Source organism: Suncus etruscus, chromosome 16 (genome assembly GCF_024139225.1).
Source record: "Suncus etruscus isolate mSunEtr1 chromosome 16, mSunEtr1.pri.cur, whole genome shotgun sequence".
NCBI classification, from domain to species: Eukaryota; Metazoa; Chordata; class Mammalia; order Eulipotyphla; family Soricidae; genus Suncus; species Suncus etruscus.
Window position 1 is genome coordinate 81,564,804 of NC_064863.1, and position 17,300 is coordinate 81,582,103.

General features: G+C 34.6%; 1 protein-coding gene across 1 annotated transcript in view; it reads left to right on the forward strand.

Annotated features, from left to right (window-relative positions):
* The window catches only part of GRID2 (glutamate ionotropic receptor delta type subunit 2), a 1,564,419-nt gene that overhangs the window by 726,243 nt on the left and 820,876 nt on the right, over positions 1-17,300 (forward strand). The window contains exon 3 of the mRNA XM_049789891.1: positions 1,142-1,426. Within this exon, the coding sequence (XP_049645848.1) occupies positions 1,142-1,426 (285 nt within the window). The remainder of the gene's footprint in view (positions 1-1,141; positions 1,427-17,300) is intronic.

Genomic DNA, 17,300 nt, shown 5'->3' on the forward strand with positions numbered 1-17,300 from the left:
AAGTTTTAGATAGGAGAATGGTTCATTTCTGTAGTCCAAATGCTTACTTCATATTGCTTCATCTCCTGCATTTGTTCTTTACTTTACATGTTATCTTCTTTTTGAATTCTTGTATTATTTTTTCACTAGTTAAACATAGACTACTATAAAAGCATAGCTATTACTGATTCAACGGTTATCATGTAAGAGGTGAACTTAAGTGCATTATCTTCAATTTTCATAATAATTCTGGAAGACTCGGGCCATTTTATCCTCTTTATAGAAGATGAAACAAGACTGGATTATCTAAGTCATTTGTACAGGTCAAATAGATAGCGGAGCGAGAAATCTTGACTGAATTTAAACAGCACGTTTTTTTTTTTTTTTTGACTTTAGTAATATTCTTTCTAAATATTGCAGTTAGGGCAGAGATGAGACCACCGTGAAAATGATAGTTGGAAATGATCACTCTGGACAAGAACTAGGTTCTGAAAGGAGATAAATTTATAGCATACAATATAAGCAACAATATTTCAAACCACAGTTTCTGAGAGAGAGAGAGAGAGAGAAAGAGAGAGAGACAGAGACAGAGAGACAGAGACAGAGAGAGAGACAGAGACAGAGAGAGAGAGAGAGAGAGAGAGAGAGAGAGAGAGAGAGAGAGAGAGAGAGAGAGAGAGAGAGAGAATATAAAAATGTCTGCCCAACAGGCATGCAAGGAAGGGGAACTGGGAACCTTGGTAATGTACTGGTAAAGGGTCCATTTTATGGCTGAAATTCGATCATGAAAAACTTTGGCAATTGTGAAAAATAAAAGCCAGCTGAAATCATAAACAACTTTGTTACTTGTTAATAAGGTAATTAGTTTAAAAAATAAAATAACACAGTTGTGTAGTAATTTGCTAAGTTTCATTTACTACTACTCAAAAAGAGAGATATGTTGGATTCAAGGACTCTGGGGTCCCCAAACATATCAGTGTGGCCTACTAAGTCTCTAGCACTGTATGCTTGAGCCTTATAGTAAGTTATCTGTTTCATTGGCTAGGCATTGCTGGATATGGCTCAAGAATGTTTGAGCACTAAGACAGACAGACAGAGACAGAGAGAGACAGAAATCTGTGAAACCCATTGTCATTAGAATTTTTTTGTGCTTCTTTTGCAGCCTGTGAACTTATGAATCAAGGTATCTTAGCCCTGGTCAGCTCCATTGGCTGTACTTCAGCAGGCTCGCTCCAGTCTTTGGCAGATGCTATGCATATTCCCCATCTCTTCATTCAGCGATCCACGGCTGGGACCCCAAGGAGTGGCTGTGGACTCACCAGAAGCAACAGGAATGATGACTACACTCTCTCTGTCAGACCTCCTGTTTATTTGAATGATGTCATCCTGAGAGTGGTCACAGAGTATGCCTGGCAGAAATTCATTATCTTCTATGACAGTGAATATGGTGAGTGTAATTCGTATGCGTTCACTCACTGTCTTTGGGATTTCCTTCTCCTAGGACCTATCGCTTACAAATCGAGGAACGATATTAACAAAGCTTATTAGCAGATGTGAAAGCCTTGTGTATCCTCTTTTAAATGTTAAATGAGTAAAGTTAAATTTAAAAATATACCCGATATAGCCCAACATTTCTAAAATCAATCTTAATACAATTCAATCTTGATTTTTTATAAAGGCAAGACTAACTAGGTTTGCTTTCAAACCATAGTATATATTTTTAGAAATTTTGTATCTTTATATGATAAAAGATCTTTTGAAAAGATAACTTTAATGTTATATTAAATATATACTATATAATAATTTTATCAACATATAAAATTGTACATTTAAATGCTATATCAAACTTATGGATGTTAAAACATCGAAAATTGGGGCCGGCGAGGTGGCGCGAGAGGTAAGGTGTCTGCCTTGCAAGCGCTAGCTAAGGAAGGACCGACCGCAGTTCAATTCCCCGGTGTCCCATATGGTCCCCCCAAGCCAGGGGCAATTTCTGAGTGCTTAACCAGGAGTAACTCCTGAGCATCAAACGGGTGTGGCCCGAAAAACCAAAAAAAAAAAAAAAAAAAAAAAAGAAATCGAAAATTGCCTATGCTTACTTATTGGTTCAAATATAAAATGTATTGCTAATAGTGAAGTACACTTTAATATTTATTCAGTGTTTAATTTTCTTCAACAATAAAATTGTATTTTCACAATACTGTTATAACAGCATATGGTCTACTTTTTAAAAGATCACCTAAGATGTGAAGTAGCCGGGGCCGGGCGGTGGCGCTGGAGGTAAGGTGCCTGCCTTGCCTGCGCTAGCCTAGGACGGACCGCGGTTCGATCCCCCGGTGTCCCATATGGTCCCCTAAGAAGCCAGGAGCAACTTCTGAGCGCATAGCCAGGAGTAACCCCTGAGCGTCACAGGGTGTGGCCCAAAAACCAAAAAAAAAAAAAAAAAAAAAAGATGTGAAGTAGTGCAAAAACTCCTTGATTTTTCAATAAGTTAGTCAATTTTGTTTAAATTTTTCTTAAGTTAGTCTATTTGTTGTCTAACAGAACTTGAAATTACTCATATATAGTTTCCCACTTAATGTTGTCATGAAAAGAAAGAGGAAATCAAATATAGATTACTATGAGCAAAACTGAGAAATGTATCTAAAAAATAATTTTTTAATGTGTCATTCTTGAAAATTTGCCTTTAAAATAACCCTTGAAAAAGTTTCTATTCGTTACAGGTAGGTGTAGTTCTTTTTTTTTTTTTTTTTTGGTTTTTTTGTTTTTTTGGGCCACACCCGGTAACGCTCAGGGGTTACTCCTGGCTATGTGCTCAGAAGTTGCTCCTGGCTTGGGGGACCATATGGGATACCGGGGGATCGAACCGCGGTCCGTCCAAGGCTACCGCAGGCAAGGCAGGCACCTTACCTTTAGCGCCACCGCCCGGCCCCAGGTAGGTGTAGTTCTTGTGTTGTTATTTACAAACAATTTTTAAAATTCCAGTCTTTTTTCCTTGAGTAAAGACACATGAAATATTTTTCTTCTTTATATTGCCATCTATTCATGACACATGAAATATTTTTCTTCTTTATATTGCCATCTATTCTATCCAGCACTGTGAACAATATTGAACAGTTTCAACTAGTGGGTCAGAAAATGACTTCACTAGAACTGACCATAAAGAGGTTGGCAGAAATCTAAAAGCAACAAATAAAGTCCCCTGTGGATTTCCATGTAGGGAAAGCAAGTGGCAGTTACATTTGGCCTTAAATATTCAAGGTTCCATGCGGTTTTGGCCATCAGAGTTTCAATTGATAGGTTGTTTCTGACCAAAGCTCTGTGGCACTCTCCTTTGTTTCCAGGATGGAAATACTTACTTTTTTTCTCTACTTAATTTATTTCACTTATGGGTCAAAATACTGAAATAAGTAAAATAGCAAAAAGGAAGTGGAAAACAACTAGTCTATTGGTAAAAAGGACTGAAATGCACTGAGAGGATTATTTAGTGAACATATAAAATCTGTTATAAAACTTTGCATTTTTCTTGGAGTCAGATTACCTCTGGTCTTCTCAATCTTTAATAACATTCTTAGGGCTTTTTCAAACATAATTTTAAAATGTTAAACCCTGTCTTTTTAAGGAAGAACACTTTTCATTTACTTCTGTTTTTAAGGAGCCTGTAAAAAAAAGAATAGCAATATTTTTTATTAACTTTACATAACTAAAATTGGAATTTACATTTGATAATTTTTGTAAATACTAGTGAGGTAGAAAACTAATCATTTCAAGTCCTTATTAATTCATTATTTTCAATTACAATTAGAAAATTTTCCTAAATCAATTGTCCTAAATTGATTATATTTAGTAAGATTAGGAAAAAAGATTTTTTAACTAAAGAGATGAATATTCTAGAAAAGGCAAAACCCTTGTAAAGAATCTTTTGCATTCATTTCAGATCCTTTTATTTATGTCATTTTCCTTTAAGAAAGTAAGAAACTGCAAAGGTAAAATAAAAAGAATAGAAGGCAAAGGGCTTGTCTTTCATGCAGCCTTTCTGGGTTTGATTCCTGGCACCACATATAATCCCCAGGAAATAATCTTTGAGCAGAAAGCCAGGAATAAGCTCTAAGTAAAACGTGCATATTCTTCAAGGCTATATACATACACATATATCTTTTGCACATATATATGTTTAGATTTATACATACATGTATCTATCTATGTATATATGAGTACATATATAAGAAACTATAATAATAGGTTTGATTGAACTCCTAAATATAGGTATTATTGTTTTTAAGGTGATTTTTTGAATAGTGAAAATCAAAATTTTTCTTATTTCTAATGATAAACATTCCCTGTTTTTATCAAATAATTGAATAATTCACAAAAGTTGAGATGGTATAATTAAAATTTTCCAATAATTCTTTGTTTAATGAAAGAAAAAATTCTCTTTACACTGCCAATGAACATTGGTATTAAAGAACTGGGCTAAAAATTCAAAAGAAGCATCAAGATATTCAGACACCTTGTGACTTGGGAAATTTTATGTATAGAAACAAGTTCTTATTTACTAGGGTTAAGAATCCACACATTTTACAATACAGGGGTACCTCCCACGCTGAATATGTGTCATGATGAATGAGGACCTGACTCCATATGATTGGACAGCGACTGTCTAAGCTGAACCCCAGATCCCAAATATAAATCCGACACAGCTCCCTGCAACAGCACCAGGAACAAAACTCCCCCTGGGGAATTCCTAATATAACTGTGGCACCAACTTGTGCCAGGTTGATACAACATCCTGACGACGAGGAAACACAACAACTTGATCCAAGAGAAGGTTGCCCTATCTCATCACTTAATGGTAAAATGAAATCAGAAGACACTCCGTCCTTTGATCTTTGCAAAACCCAAGATCACTAATTACAGAAGACTGATTTTGACAACAGCAACTGGGCAGAAATTTTCCTGGGACCAATAAGAAAGATTATAGCCTAAGGTTTGGCCTAGGATTTGTACAAAACTCAAGATCTTTAATCCCAAATATCTGACTTTGACAACCGTGACTGAGCAGAACTTTTGGAACCATAAGGAAAGATTCTATCCTAGGCTTTGTCTGTGCAAAAACCAAGATCAATAATTACAGAAGACTGATTACAACAAACGTGACAGAACACAACTCCTAGAACTGTAAAGAAAGACTCTATCCTATACTTTGTCCTATGACCTGTTGAAATACCAAGTTACAGAGGACTGATTTTGTGAATCACAACTGTGCAGAACATCTTTGGCACCATAAAAAAAAACTTTGGGTTTCGATAATGAGTATGTAAGAAGCCTGTAGTTGTTTCCATGACAGTATGCTTCAAGGGTGGAGAAACCCTGTATCTCTTAGGCCAAGGGAATTCCCTTTCTAATTTCCTTAATACTTATTGTGCCTATGCAGAAACAAAACAAACAAAACAAAAACAAACAAAAAACAAACCCACAAAGCCTTGCCATACCAGCCCTCTTCCCCCCCCCCTTTTTCTTTTCTTTCTTGTGGTTGTTGTTTTGTTGATGATTTTCTTTGGTTGCTGTTGTGTTTTTTGTCATTTTCTGTTTCATTTTTTTTCTCCCTTTCTTCTTTTAAATTGATACTTATAACCTCTAGATCAGGGGTCTCAAACTCGCGCCCATGGGCCATACAACATTTTGTGGCCCGTGGCCGGCCTTCAAATATCGCAGTATTCGTGATTATTCGCTTACCGAATAATCACAATAAAAATCGCATTAGTAAGAAAAAAAATTGCATTAAGCATTCGCATACTCCAAGCAGTTCCATTCGGGTATGCAAATATTTAATGCGATTTTTGGCGATTTTTTTCTTACTAATGTGACTTTTTATTTTTTTATTCGGTAAGCAAAATCCCTTATGTGGCCCTGTCTCACCCCGACTTTGCCTCCAGCGGCCCTCAGGTAAATTGAGTTTGAGACCCCTGCTCTAGATGGACTCCCCATCTTTTCTTTTCTTTTCTTTTTCCCAACAGAACCACAAAATTTGAATCATCTTGTTCTCCCTAATAAACTGAGGGGTGGGGAATGAATGGTACCAGGAGCAACCAATTGTATGAACATTGAGTGGAACTAATAAATGATCAGACTTAAAATCCAAACCCAAAGTCAGCGAGAACAGAACCGATACTCAATCTACAACAAGCTGTACACACACACATGGGATCTGTTTCACTAGAAGTCCATGTGGCAAAGAGGGGAGGTAGAGGATGCAGGCTGGGAACAGGAGTGGAGGGAAAACAGTACTGGTGGTGGGAATGGCCCGAATTTATTGTCAAAATGTACTTTGAATATTACTGTGAAAGATTTGTAAATCATTTTGATCACAATAAAATTATTTAGAAAAAAAAAGAAAAAAGAAAAGGGCTACATATATGTTCACTCGTGAGTGTCATTTTTTAAATTCGAACATTGGACTTATACTTGTATTAGGAATCCCTATCATTAAAAATTGATGAAACATGAGCAGCCTGTTAGAGCCAAATATTAATGAAGCTGTAATTGGTTAAAAAATGTATTTTTTAAAATCAGTCATTTATGTATATTTAAACAGTGATGCTTTTCGAAAAGAAGTTAATTATAATAATGGGTAGAGTTAAAAATCTACATTAAACTCCCCAACAAACACATTTTGTCTTTGATTCTAAATAATTAGATGGAAAAATATAGGTGAAAATGTTATTTGAATGGATTGGCTCAGAACATTTTTTTTTACATTCTCTTTTTTAAAAGAGAATTTGGAAGTGTTGAGCTTTTAAAAAGTATCATTCAGAAAATGGCCATTACTCATTTGTTTAGTGCAAAGTAAGATATGAGATAAAGACATGCAGAATATTGTTGGAGCTTTTAATGTGTATTCAATTAATTAAAAGAGGTGTAATACTTATATGAATTACTTAATGGAAAAAATATGTGGCAGGAAGATAACTGATTTTCCATATGTTTGAAGAAGAAAATGTTTAATTACAGCATCTGTGATCAGAAGTTTTTGATGGGTATATTTTAATCTTTATTTTGAGAGGATTTTATAAGATTTCGTAAGTACTCCAGTACAAAATGTAAGCAAGATGTGTAGCAATAATGATATTCAAATTATTACTTCTAATTTTTCATAAAATCAGTAAGACTTTTTAATTATAGAGCTCAACAGATTGAAAAAGTAAGGATATATATATATATATGTATATAAATATGTACATATGTATATATGTATATACATATGTATATATATGTATATATATTATACTAAATACCATTTTTACTAGTGAAAAATAGAAACCACTATTTGGTAATGTTCAGGAAGGAGAGCTAAGAACTGTCAGAGTCACCTTCTGGTCTGACAGCTATGTGCCTATGGAAACATACTAAGTGTAACAATGAAGTGCCACCACTAGTTATTTAATAAAAAGACTATTGTTATAGGGATCAGTGATTATATTCAGGTTCTCTCTTTAGTACTTTATATTTATATTCATGCACTTTTCACAATAGTCCACTGTAGCAGTTGATGATAATAATGAATTTTACTGATAAAAACGAATGAGGTAGTGAATATTCATATATTCAATAGTAAATTAAAAATAAAAAATTAAGGCCCTAAAGTCAGATGGGTGATATTATCCAGAGTTCACATTTTTAACTACTTCGATACTTTGAAGATAAAAAATGAGAATAGGAAAAATTTGTGACCAATAAGAAGTTTAAAATTTACAAATGATACATATAATATCAGCTTAATAGAGATCGTGACTAGAATCATGCAGAACATGAAGGAACCAATATCTTTCAAGTATAATAATAGTATGTCAATTTGGAAAATTTAGTTTCCTTTAGAATCTATAGCAGCATTCTATCAGTTATAACATTGAGTATTATAATATATAAAAATAAAATAGATTATATAATTATAGTAGTTATTATATAATTTATAATATAATGTTCGATTTATAACATCAAATCTATTGATACTTGTAACAATTCTATATAATCACCATGCCTCCTTTTATGTTTTCTAGCAGAATTCTCCATTGATTTGAGAGAGTAAAAAGCAAAATTGCATTGCAAAGAATGCATCCCAGATAAGGATTGTGATATTATTAAAAATATAAGTTAGTAGGGACTTGCCTTAAATAATAGGTGAATGGCAAAAACACTGAAGGAAAGAAAGAAAATTAATTGTTGATGTGCAGAAATTTGGGAACCTCTGATAAGATATAAATAAGAATATAAATAAGGTTAACTTGCAGAGGCAACAACTGTCAACAATATAGAATATTTTGAGACCAGATTTTAGGAGATACTGGGCTATAAATGCATTTCTGTGATTGTTGATGCACAAGTCAGTAATATATTGTTGAGTCTACATAAACTGGGTTTATGTAAGTGGAATTTATTTGGAATATGATATGTCATTCTTGCATATTATATATGCCTTATTTTAAGCAATTGCTAATTTGAACAACTGCAATAGAACAATAAAAAACTATATGCTTAAAATATTTTATCTGGATTATTTATCACCATATGTCGTGAATGTATATAGGGGAAGAAAAGATGTTTAGAGGAGGGTTTTTGGTTTTCAGTAGACTTTGGGTAATAATTAGTCGTGTTATTCAAATTCTGAGTCAAATTTAAGGCATCTATAGTCATTTGGAGGATGTGTACCAAAGTGCACACTCTTTTATAAATAAAATTACAGGAACTCTTCAAAAATCAACAGGACTAATTTTGAGATTAGTTGAATACTCTGGTAGTTATTAGAGGGAGAAATAGTTGATTATAAGGAACTTCAGGAGTAGTTTTTTTTCTTTTTAATCAGATGGAACTGGAACGTGTTGATAAGGAAAATTCTATATGGTTTTAGAGATGACTAATCCATAAATTCTATGATGATACAATGATCTAATACTATTTTTTAGATTGTTTTCTGAAAGACAGCATAACATGTCCTGAGAACATAATATGTCCTGAGAACCAAGCTTGATTGGAATTAGATAATTTCTATATTGGTTGAAGACTGGCAGGTGGCTGCCTGCTGTGGACAGATGTTTATATTTGGCTGGACAATGGTTTTGCCAGTAGCTGCAGGGACATTATAAATTTATGAGTACCAGGATTTATTGGCATTTGAAACAGCAGAGATGGCATCACAATCATGATCAAGCTATGGTAAACAGAGATACTAGTTTGTTTAATCTAGCCATAGTGTAATAGCTAGTTGTTTCTTTTGCTTGTGTTTTGGGGGCCACGCCCAGTGATGCTCAGGGGTTATTCCTGATTATGCGCCCAGAAATCTCTCCTGGTTTGGAAACGGGACAACAGTGGAATCCAACTGCAGTCCGTCCTAGGCTGGCGCTTGCAAGGCAGACTCTTTACCTCTAGCACCACCACTCCAGCCCCTGTAATAGCTAGTTTGATCAGCTCTGAGAACAAGTCTTGAGACTTTAGAGCAGCACAAACCAGTGCCAGCCTAAGAGAAGAATCTGTGAATAAGAATAATACATAGCCACCCTGTCTGCACAGAATCAGGGATTCATATATAACTCTTACATCATACTGGACACAATGAAGATGCAATTGAATCACCTATACTAATGTATGAAGATATAAACCCAGTAAGGACCAAAGACTTCATTAAACAGGGTGTTTTTTTGTTTGTTTGTTTGTTTGTTTTTTGGTTTTTGAACCACACCTGGCCGTGCTCAGGCGTTACTCCTGGCTGTCTGCTCAGAAATAGCTCCTGGCAGGCACGGGGGACCATATGGGACACCGGGATTCGAACCAACCACCTTTGGTCCTGGATCGGCTGCTTGCAAGGCAAACGCCGCTGTGCTATCTCTCCGGGCTTTAAACAGGGTGTTTTAAACAACCTAAGAGAGGGTACAGGAGAACCAGCACAGTGAATAGCATGCTTACCTTGCTCATAGCCAGATTTCTATCTCTAGCATTGCCTATGGTCCCTTGAACTCTAATCCTTGAGTGGAGACAGGAGTTAGCCCTAAGCATAACTTAGTGTGGTCTAAGACAACAGAAAGAACAAACTGATTTCTTAAAACTCACATTGATAAAGACATTCATTAAAATAGAGGAAACAGTAGAAATGTTCCCTAACAAGGAAAGAATGTACAAAAAAGGTCAATTAGAAATAACCTCACTGGGAATTAAAGTGATAGCACAGTGGTTAAGGCGTTTGCCTTGCATGCAGCTGACCCAGGTTCTATTCCTAATATCTCATATGGTCCCCAAACATTTCTCTTTTAATTTTTATTATTTTATTGATACCTATGTAATCTACAAAGTATTTCATAATTTAATTCCAGATATGCAATGAATCAGGGCCATTCCCACCACAAGTGTTGACCACTGTCCAAAATGATCCCCAATTTCACCCTTTACCACCACAATTTGCCTCTTGGCCTGTCTGTATAACAGATCCATTTAAGTTTAGATTTGCATAGTTTGGGTTTCTGGATTCTATTGTTGTTGACTTTGGCTTGGATATTTAGTTTTTTTTTTCTTCTCCACCAATGCACCTGAGACCACTTGGCTCTGGCCACCATTCTTTTTTTTTTGTTTGTTTGTTTCTTTCTTATTCATTTTATAGAAAAATGCAGAATTATGAGGCTAAACAAAGAAATATATGTCCAAAAGTACAATAATAAAGGTGGGAGCTCCTACTTAAAAGAGAATTAAATAAAAAGGAGAGACAATACAAAAGGGGTGGAAGGGGCATGTTTTTTTTTGTCATAGTTTCAGCAACAGTTGGGGAAAATAGAAAGGAAAAAAAAAACCTTGGCCTAAAAACAGGGAGACCCTCTTCATGAAGCATCCTGCCAAAAACAAACAAACAAACAAACAAACAAATATAGGTTCCAGGCATAGTATGTTGTCTAACCCAAAGGTCTTTCTCCATGGTCCCAGGAAAATTTATTTTCAATCATAGTTGTTGCAGTCAGATTTTTATAATTATATTTATATTTATATTGTTATATATAATATATATATTATATTTATAATTTTTTTGCACAGATCCTATGTTGAAGGTGTCAGGGTGTTACTGAGCGTTTTGTGATTTCATCTCACCGTTAGGTGGCAATGCAGAGAACCCTGACCTGAAAGCAAGTTGTTGCTGTTTCCAAGTCACTAAGGTGTCAAATGAACTTACTCTGGAGCAAGTTAGTGCCAGGGCAGCATTGGTGTCTACCTCAGTAGAAGTCCAATTGCTGTTGCTGGTGAAGAAAACTGTGCCAGTTCCATAGATTGAATCCAAGGTTTAGGGGTAAATGGCTGTTTTCTGATCATTGGAAGCCTAAGTTAAATCACTATGACAAATGTTCAGGGTGAAAGATACCACTGCAATGTAAAATTTATGAGTTCCTATCCATATTATGTAAGAACATTTTTTTCTTACATAAGATTTTTCTATTTTAATGTGCCTATACAAAAAGAAACAATTCCACATGATACCACAGGTGCATATGGGGGTCAAAATAACAAACTAAACAATTTCTATAACCTGATTTTAACATGAACTTAAAAACCAAGAGAAACTTATCTACTGTAATTTCCTACTAAACAGATTCAAAAAAGGGGAGATAGAGAAAACTACATCTACATAAGGAAATTATAGTAAAAATTATACCTATTAAGGAAATATATCTAAAAATATATGAAGGGAATGCACATATAATGGTTAAGTCTTTTGAAATTGACTGGAAGGTAATAAAAAGTTGACCACAACTTTAGCCTGTGACATGGTCTTTTGGAATCTGAAAAATGGCTCTCAGCAGTTATAGATCAGAAAATGTCCTTGAACTGGAAGTTTCTCAAAATCTGAATCTGGTAGTGAGCAACAGTCCACAGCAAAGAGAGGTGGGAGAAAAGAGGCTGCCGAGAGCACATCAGCAACAGCAGTGGCAGCTTCTTCTTGGGCTAAGGCAAAGTGAACTGGGAAGCTGTCTTTTCACTTTGAGAGCTGGTTGGCAGCTGGTTGGGGTTGGGAAATATTCTGGTTCCTGAGGAGTTAAGAACTAATTGTAAAAGGGCTTACATAGGGAGAAATAACAGATCGGGGTGAGAGAGTGAAGGGATAGAAAAGGATGTGTAAAGTGATAAGTGGGGGAGGCAGAGGAAGGACTATATACAACATAGACAGACATTATGTACATGACAGATGACATTAGACAGACATAGAGGTGGCCAACACATACACTCACACACATATGGACAAATTATGAAGATAAATTCATAGGTTGTAATTAAAAAAAAAACTGTCCCAGGTGAAATGGGTTAGAATGTTTTAAAAAAATATAAAGACAATCAAACGGAAGGTTTTCCATTTCTAACCAACTCATCAAGGGTGAGGGAAAACTTTACTGAAGAAAGGTTTCCTCTGTTAGATTGTGTATAGAACATTGTTAAAAACAATCATAATTTTCAAGTCTAGAATACTAAGAGATATAGTAATGAGAAATGTAAAAGGAATCTACACCATGAAGTATTATCTAGAAGGTTCTTTAGCATCCAGGTTCCTTTCCTAAAAGCAAACTGAAATCATGTGCTTTATGATATAATGGGAAACTAACCTTGATGTAAATGCACAGCTCAAAACCCAGCTGAACAAACCTATGAACTAGTTTGCAGTATTTCTATCATACTTATATAAACTTGCTTGTTTAGAAAAATGAGCTCTAAGAAGATATACCTCTGACCACCTTTTATACAAACACACTTTCTTAAGCACCCTGATACTCCAGAATTCCAAATTGCTAAATGCAAAGATCAATGGGGAAGCTAAGGAAAACACCTACAGTTGTGGATATGGAGACTAATCCAGGCAATTTTCTGAGTACACCAAAACATCTAATCCTAATAGATGAGGACCTACAATCAACACGTATTTTTTTTAATAATAAAAATCAAGGTATGCAGCCGACAGGAGAGATGAAGTCATGAAATTTTCCTATACATGGATGTACATAGAATCTATTATGATGAGTGAAATAAGTCAGAGAGAGAAATAGACACAGAATAGTCTCACTCATTTAAAGGTTTTAAAAAAAGTTAAGGCATTATTGTAATAATCCCAGAGACAATTGAGTGAAGGGCCTGAAGGAACGGCCCACAATATGAAGCTCACTACAAAGTGTGGTAAATGCTGTTAGGGAAATAACTACACTAACAACTAGCATGACAATGTTAATCAATGAAAGAAGTAGAATGCCGGTGTAATACAGGTAGGGGTAGGGAGGAAGGAGATCGGGGGTATTGATGGTGGGAATGTTGCACTGGTGAAAGGGTTTTTTTTTTGTTTATGACTGAAACCCAACTACAATCATGCCTGTAATTATACTGTTTAAATAAAAATTTTATAATAAAAAATAAATCAGGGAGTCACTAGCCTTTGAAATTAATCAACCTCTACATGAACAATTCAACTAACAAACTCAAAGAACTATTTCAGAAGATGAGACAATGAAGCTGAAGAAAACTGAGCCAATGGAACTAAAATTCATGTTAGCAAGCTGTAATAATAGGATTACACAGGTGGAGAATCATTTAGACAAGCTTGAAGACAAATTACAAACCAATAGTGATCAAGAAGCCAAAAAAGAAAGAAGAATCAAAACATTGTGGAAGAAAATCTAAGGTACTTAATGAACAAAGATAAAATAAATAATTTTTGAATTATTAAAATACCAGAAGGGAAGGAAAAAAGGAAAGATGAAGAAAAAGTAGTGAGGGAGATAATAGCAGAAAACTTTCCCACCATCAGGAAACAGGCTTCTTTACAAATCCAAGAGGTAAAAAGAGTGCCAAACAAAATGGACCCTAACAGAATAACACCATGGCATTTAGTAATCCAAATAGCAAGAAAAAACAAAGAGAGAGATAGACTCTTAATAGCAGTAAGGAAGAAGAAAAATCTCAAGTATAAAGGAAAAAAAACCTGTAAGATTCAAACCAGATCTTCCATTAAAAACAATCCAGGTAAGAAAAGAGTGGAATGACATTCAAAATACTGAATGAAAAAAACTTTCAACCTAGAGTCCACTACCTAGTGATTTCTGAACAAAGAGCCAGGAGTAGCCCTGAGCAGTGCCAGGTATGACAAGAAAAGTCATGGGAGTGCACAAAAGATACAATACAATGGTAGAATTAAGAAAAAACTACATATGTTCAAATCCAAGTTGAATTAAACCAATACCAAATTTCCCAGCTAACACCCAAAAATTAACTGTATAGTCTGATAAAGCAGTTTTTATTTGAGAGAGGTTACCTATAAGGGTGGCAGGAGGTCATCGGACTGTCTAATATTTTTTTTGGGGGGGACACCAGTGACGCTCAGGAGTTACTCCTGGCTATGCACTCAGAAATCACTCCTTGCTTGGGGGACATTATGGGACGCCTAGGGATCGAACCATGGTCTGTTCTAGGCCAGTGCATGCAAGGAAAATGCCTTACCTCTTGAACCACCGCTCTGGCCCCAAGGACCACCTCAATTTTTATGTGAAACTAAAAATACTTAAAAAATAAAATATGTTTTTAATGCAATAGAATTGAAAAGATATAAAAAAGTGTTGAATGTATTGTTTTGGTTTGGGACATTTAATATTATTAAAATGCCCATTCTCTAAAATTTGGTTTATAGATTCAAAGCAAAATCAATCATAATGTTTCAATTATTTTACAAGAAATAAATGAGGTAAGCCTAAAGTATATATGATATTTTAAAAGCTCTTAAGCAATAACAAAAATACTAAAATTTTTGAATGAATATTTTGTCTAATCTCAAGGCTTATATAAATTTAGGATTGAAGAAATTAAAAAAAATTTGGCGCTAAATATTAAAATGATCATTAAGAAATAATAATAAGAAAATATGTATATTGCAGTGCATATATCTGAAAATATAGAAACACATAGGATATATAAAGAACTCAGAGAATTCAAACCAAAATTCATACAATGCAATAATTTGAGATCAATAAAATTCAACAATTAAAATTGGCCAATAGACCAACAGTAACTTGAGGGCTTGAGCATATCATTAACAAGGCCCTGAATTTGAAATTAATTCTCTATTGACACCATTCTATTATGGGTAGAATATGGTAAAATTGGAACTTTCATTCTTTACAGATTAGTTGCAAAATTGTTACACTTTTAATAGCATTTAGTTTGCTGATAATTTAAATATATATCTACAATAAGATTTTTCCCATTCAATAGAAATAATAAAGTATATAAATATAAATTTCTATATTTTCATCTATAAATAACCTAGTGAGTTTAGTTAAATAAATATTAAGTGAATTGTAAGGTGTCCATACAATAAACTACTATCCTTCTAAGGAGAAATAAGTAATAGCAATATGTAATAGTATTGTGAATGCAAATAACATAAATGTTATTCTATATTATTTATGTGCTCAGGTAACATACAAAATTTATCTCTGTGATTCAGATTAGACAATGTTTACATTTCTGGGAAATGTTTTTATGACTGAGAAGGGAAAGTAATAAAAATATTAAGAAACTTATTTTGAGTCATTATTAGAATAAAACAAAAATATGCCCCTTAAATTACTTTAATAATTAATCTAACTAATTTAATTTATACCTCTTGAATGACTGATTTATTTTATACTATAGACTATCAACATAAACTAGAATATAGAAAAAAACAAAAGATAACTGAAATAAAAAGTCAAGAAATAAGGGGAAAATCAATCTATCAACATTTCAACTAAATTTTGTAATTGAATGATTGCCACTTATAGACTAGAGACTCATAGGCAGAACATAAAATTGAATGCAATGGATTCCAAGAACCCACATGTTTTAGAAACAAAACCCCAAAGAGATTTTTATTTTATTTATTTTTAATATATTTTTGTAAATATAATTTTTATTTTAATCATAGTGGCTTATATATCATTGACAATAGTATTTTAGGTACATATTAACATAAAATTAGAGGAATTCCCATCACCGAATTACCCTCCCTCCGCCTCTATTCCCATCATACCTCCCATATACTCCTCCCTCACCCCTGGAGCTGCCAGAATAAGTGGTTCCCTCTATGCCTAGCTTACTACTTAGTGGTCCAACACTTGTTTGGTCTTGGTACCTACCTTATTTCTCGTTATTATTGGGAGGGGGGGAAACTACATAGTTCAAGTTATGTGATTTTGTTTGAAGAAGAGAAAAGTAATAAACTGGGGGAAAAATCAAATACACCAAAAATGGGCAGAGTCCTTCTGGAGGCTCTCATCCTAGGTTTGAGAGACGAAGGGGAAAAAGAAGGTGAAACACCACAACAGTAGAAAAAGAGGTGTCAAATAAAATATCCACTGAGTACTCCTAAAATAAAGATAAGCACCACATAAAAGCCAAAGTCTTGAGATAAAAAAAACATGGCAGAGCACATAAAGGAAGAAAAGAGAAGAAAAAAAATAAATATAAATGGAGACAAAAACTTCAATACCTACACCAAAACAAAGAAATCGACAAAGTCTAGGTAAATAAATTGTCTTGTTCTTTTTGCCTTTTTTTTCTTTTTTCTTCCCTCATGCACAGGTAGAGTAAATATTGGGACATTCGAAAAGGAATTCTCTTGGCCTAAGAGATACGGGATTTCTCCACCCTTGAAGCATATTGTCATGGGATTAACTATAGACTCCTTTTGGGTTCATTTACTCTCCCGTTGGTGCTTTTGTGGTGTATGGAAGACTTCTGCTCCGTCCTGGGTGATAAAATCAGACCTCTGTATCTAGAGATCTCAGTATCTACAAAGGTCAGGGAGTAGAACTTATGATGAAGTCTTTCTTTGTGGTTCTAGAAGTTCTGTTCCATAAGTGTCATTTTAATCCGTCTTCTGTGGTTGGTGGTCTTCGTCTTTGTGCTGATCCTAGTATGGGGCCTGGGCTAGCGTCTTTTGTTATGTTTCCAGAAGACCCGTTCCGTTGCAATTGTCTCAGACAGACCTCTGGAACAAGAGATCATGGTTGTTGCACAGGTCGTAGCTCAAACCCTAGACTAGTGCTTTTTTATTTTATTTTTTTAATTGACCCCAGAAAAATACAGTACGGTCATGGTTCTATCAGCCAGTCATCTGTAAATCGTGATATTGGCATTTGGAGAGATCAAAGGGTGACAAGTCTTCTGATTTTGTCTTATCGTTAGCTGGTGAGGTAGGATAACCTGCTCTTGGGTCAAGTTGTTCCCAGTTTTCTCATTGTCAGACTATCATATTAGAGTTGGCACTTGTTGGTGTC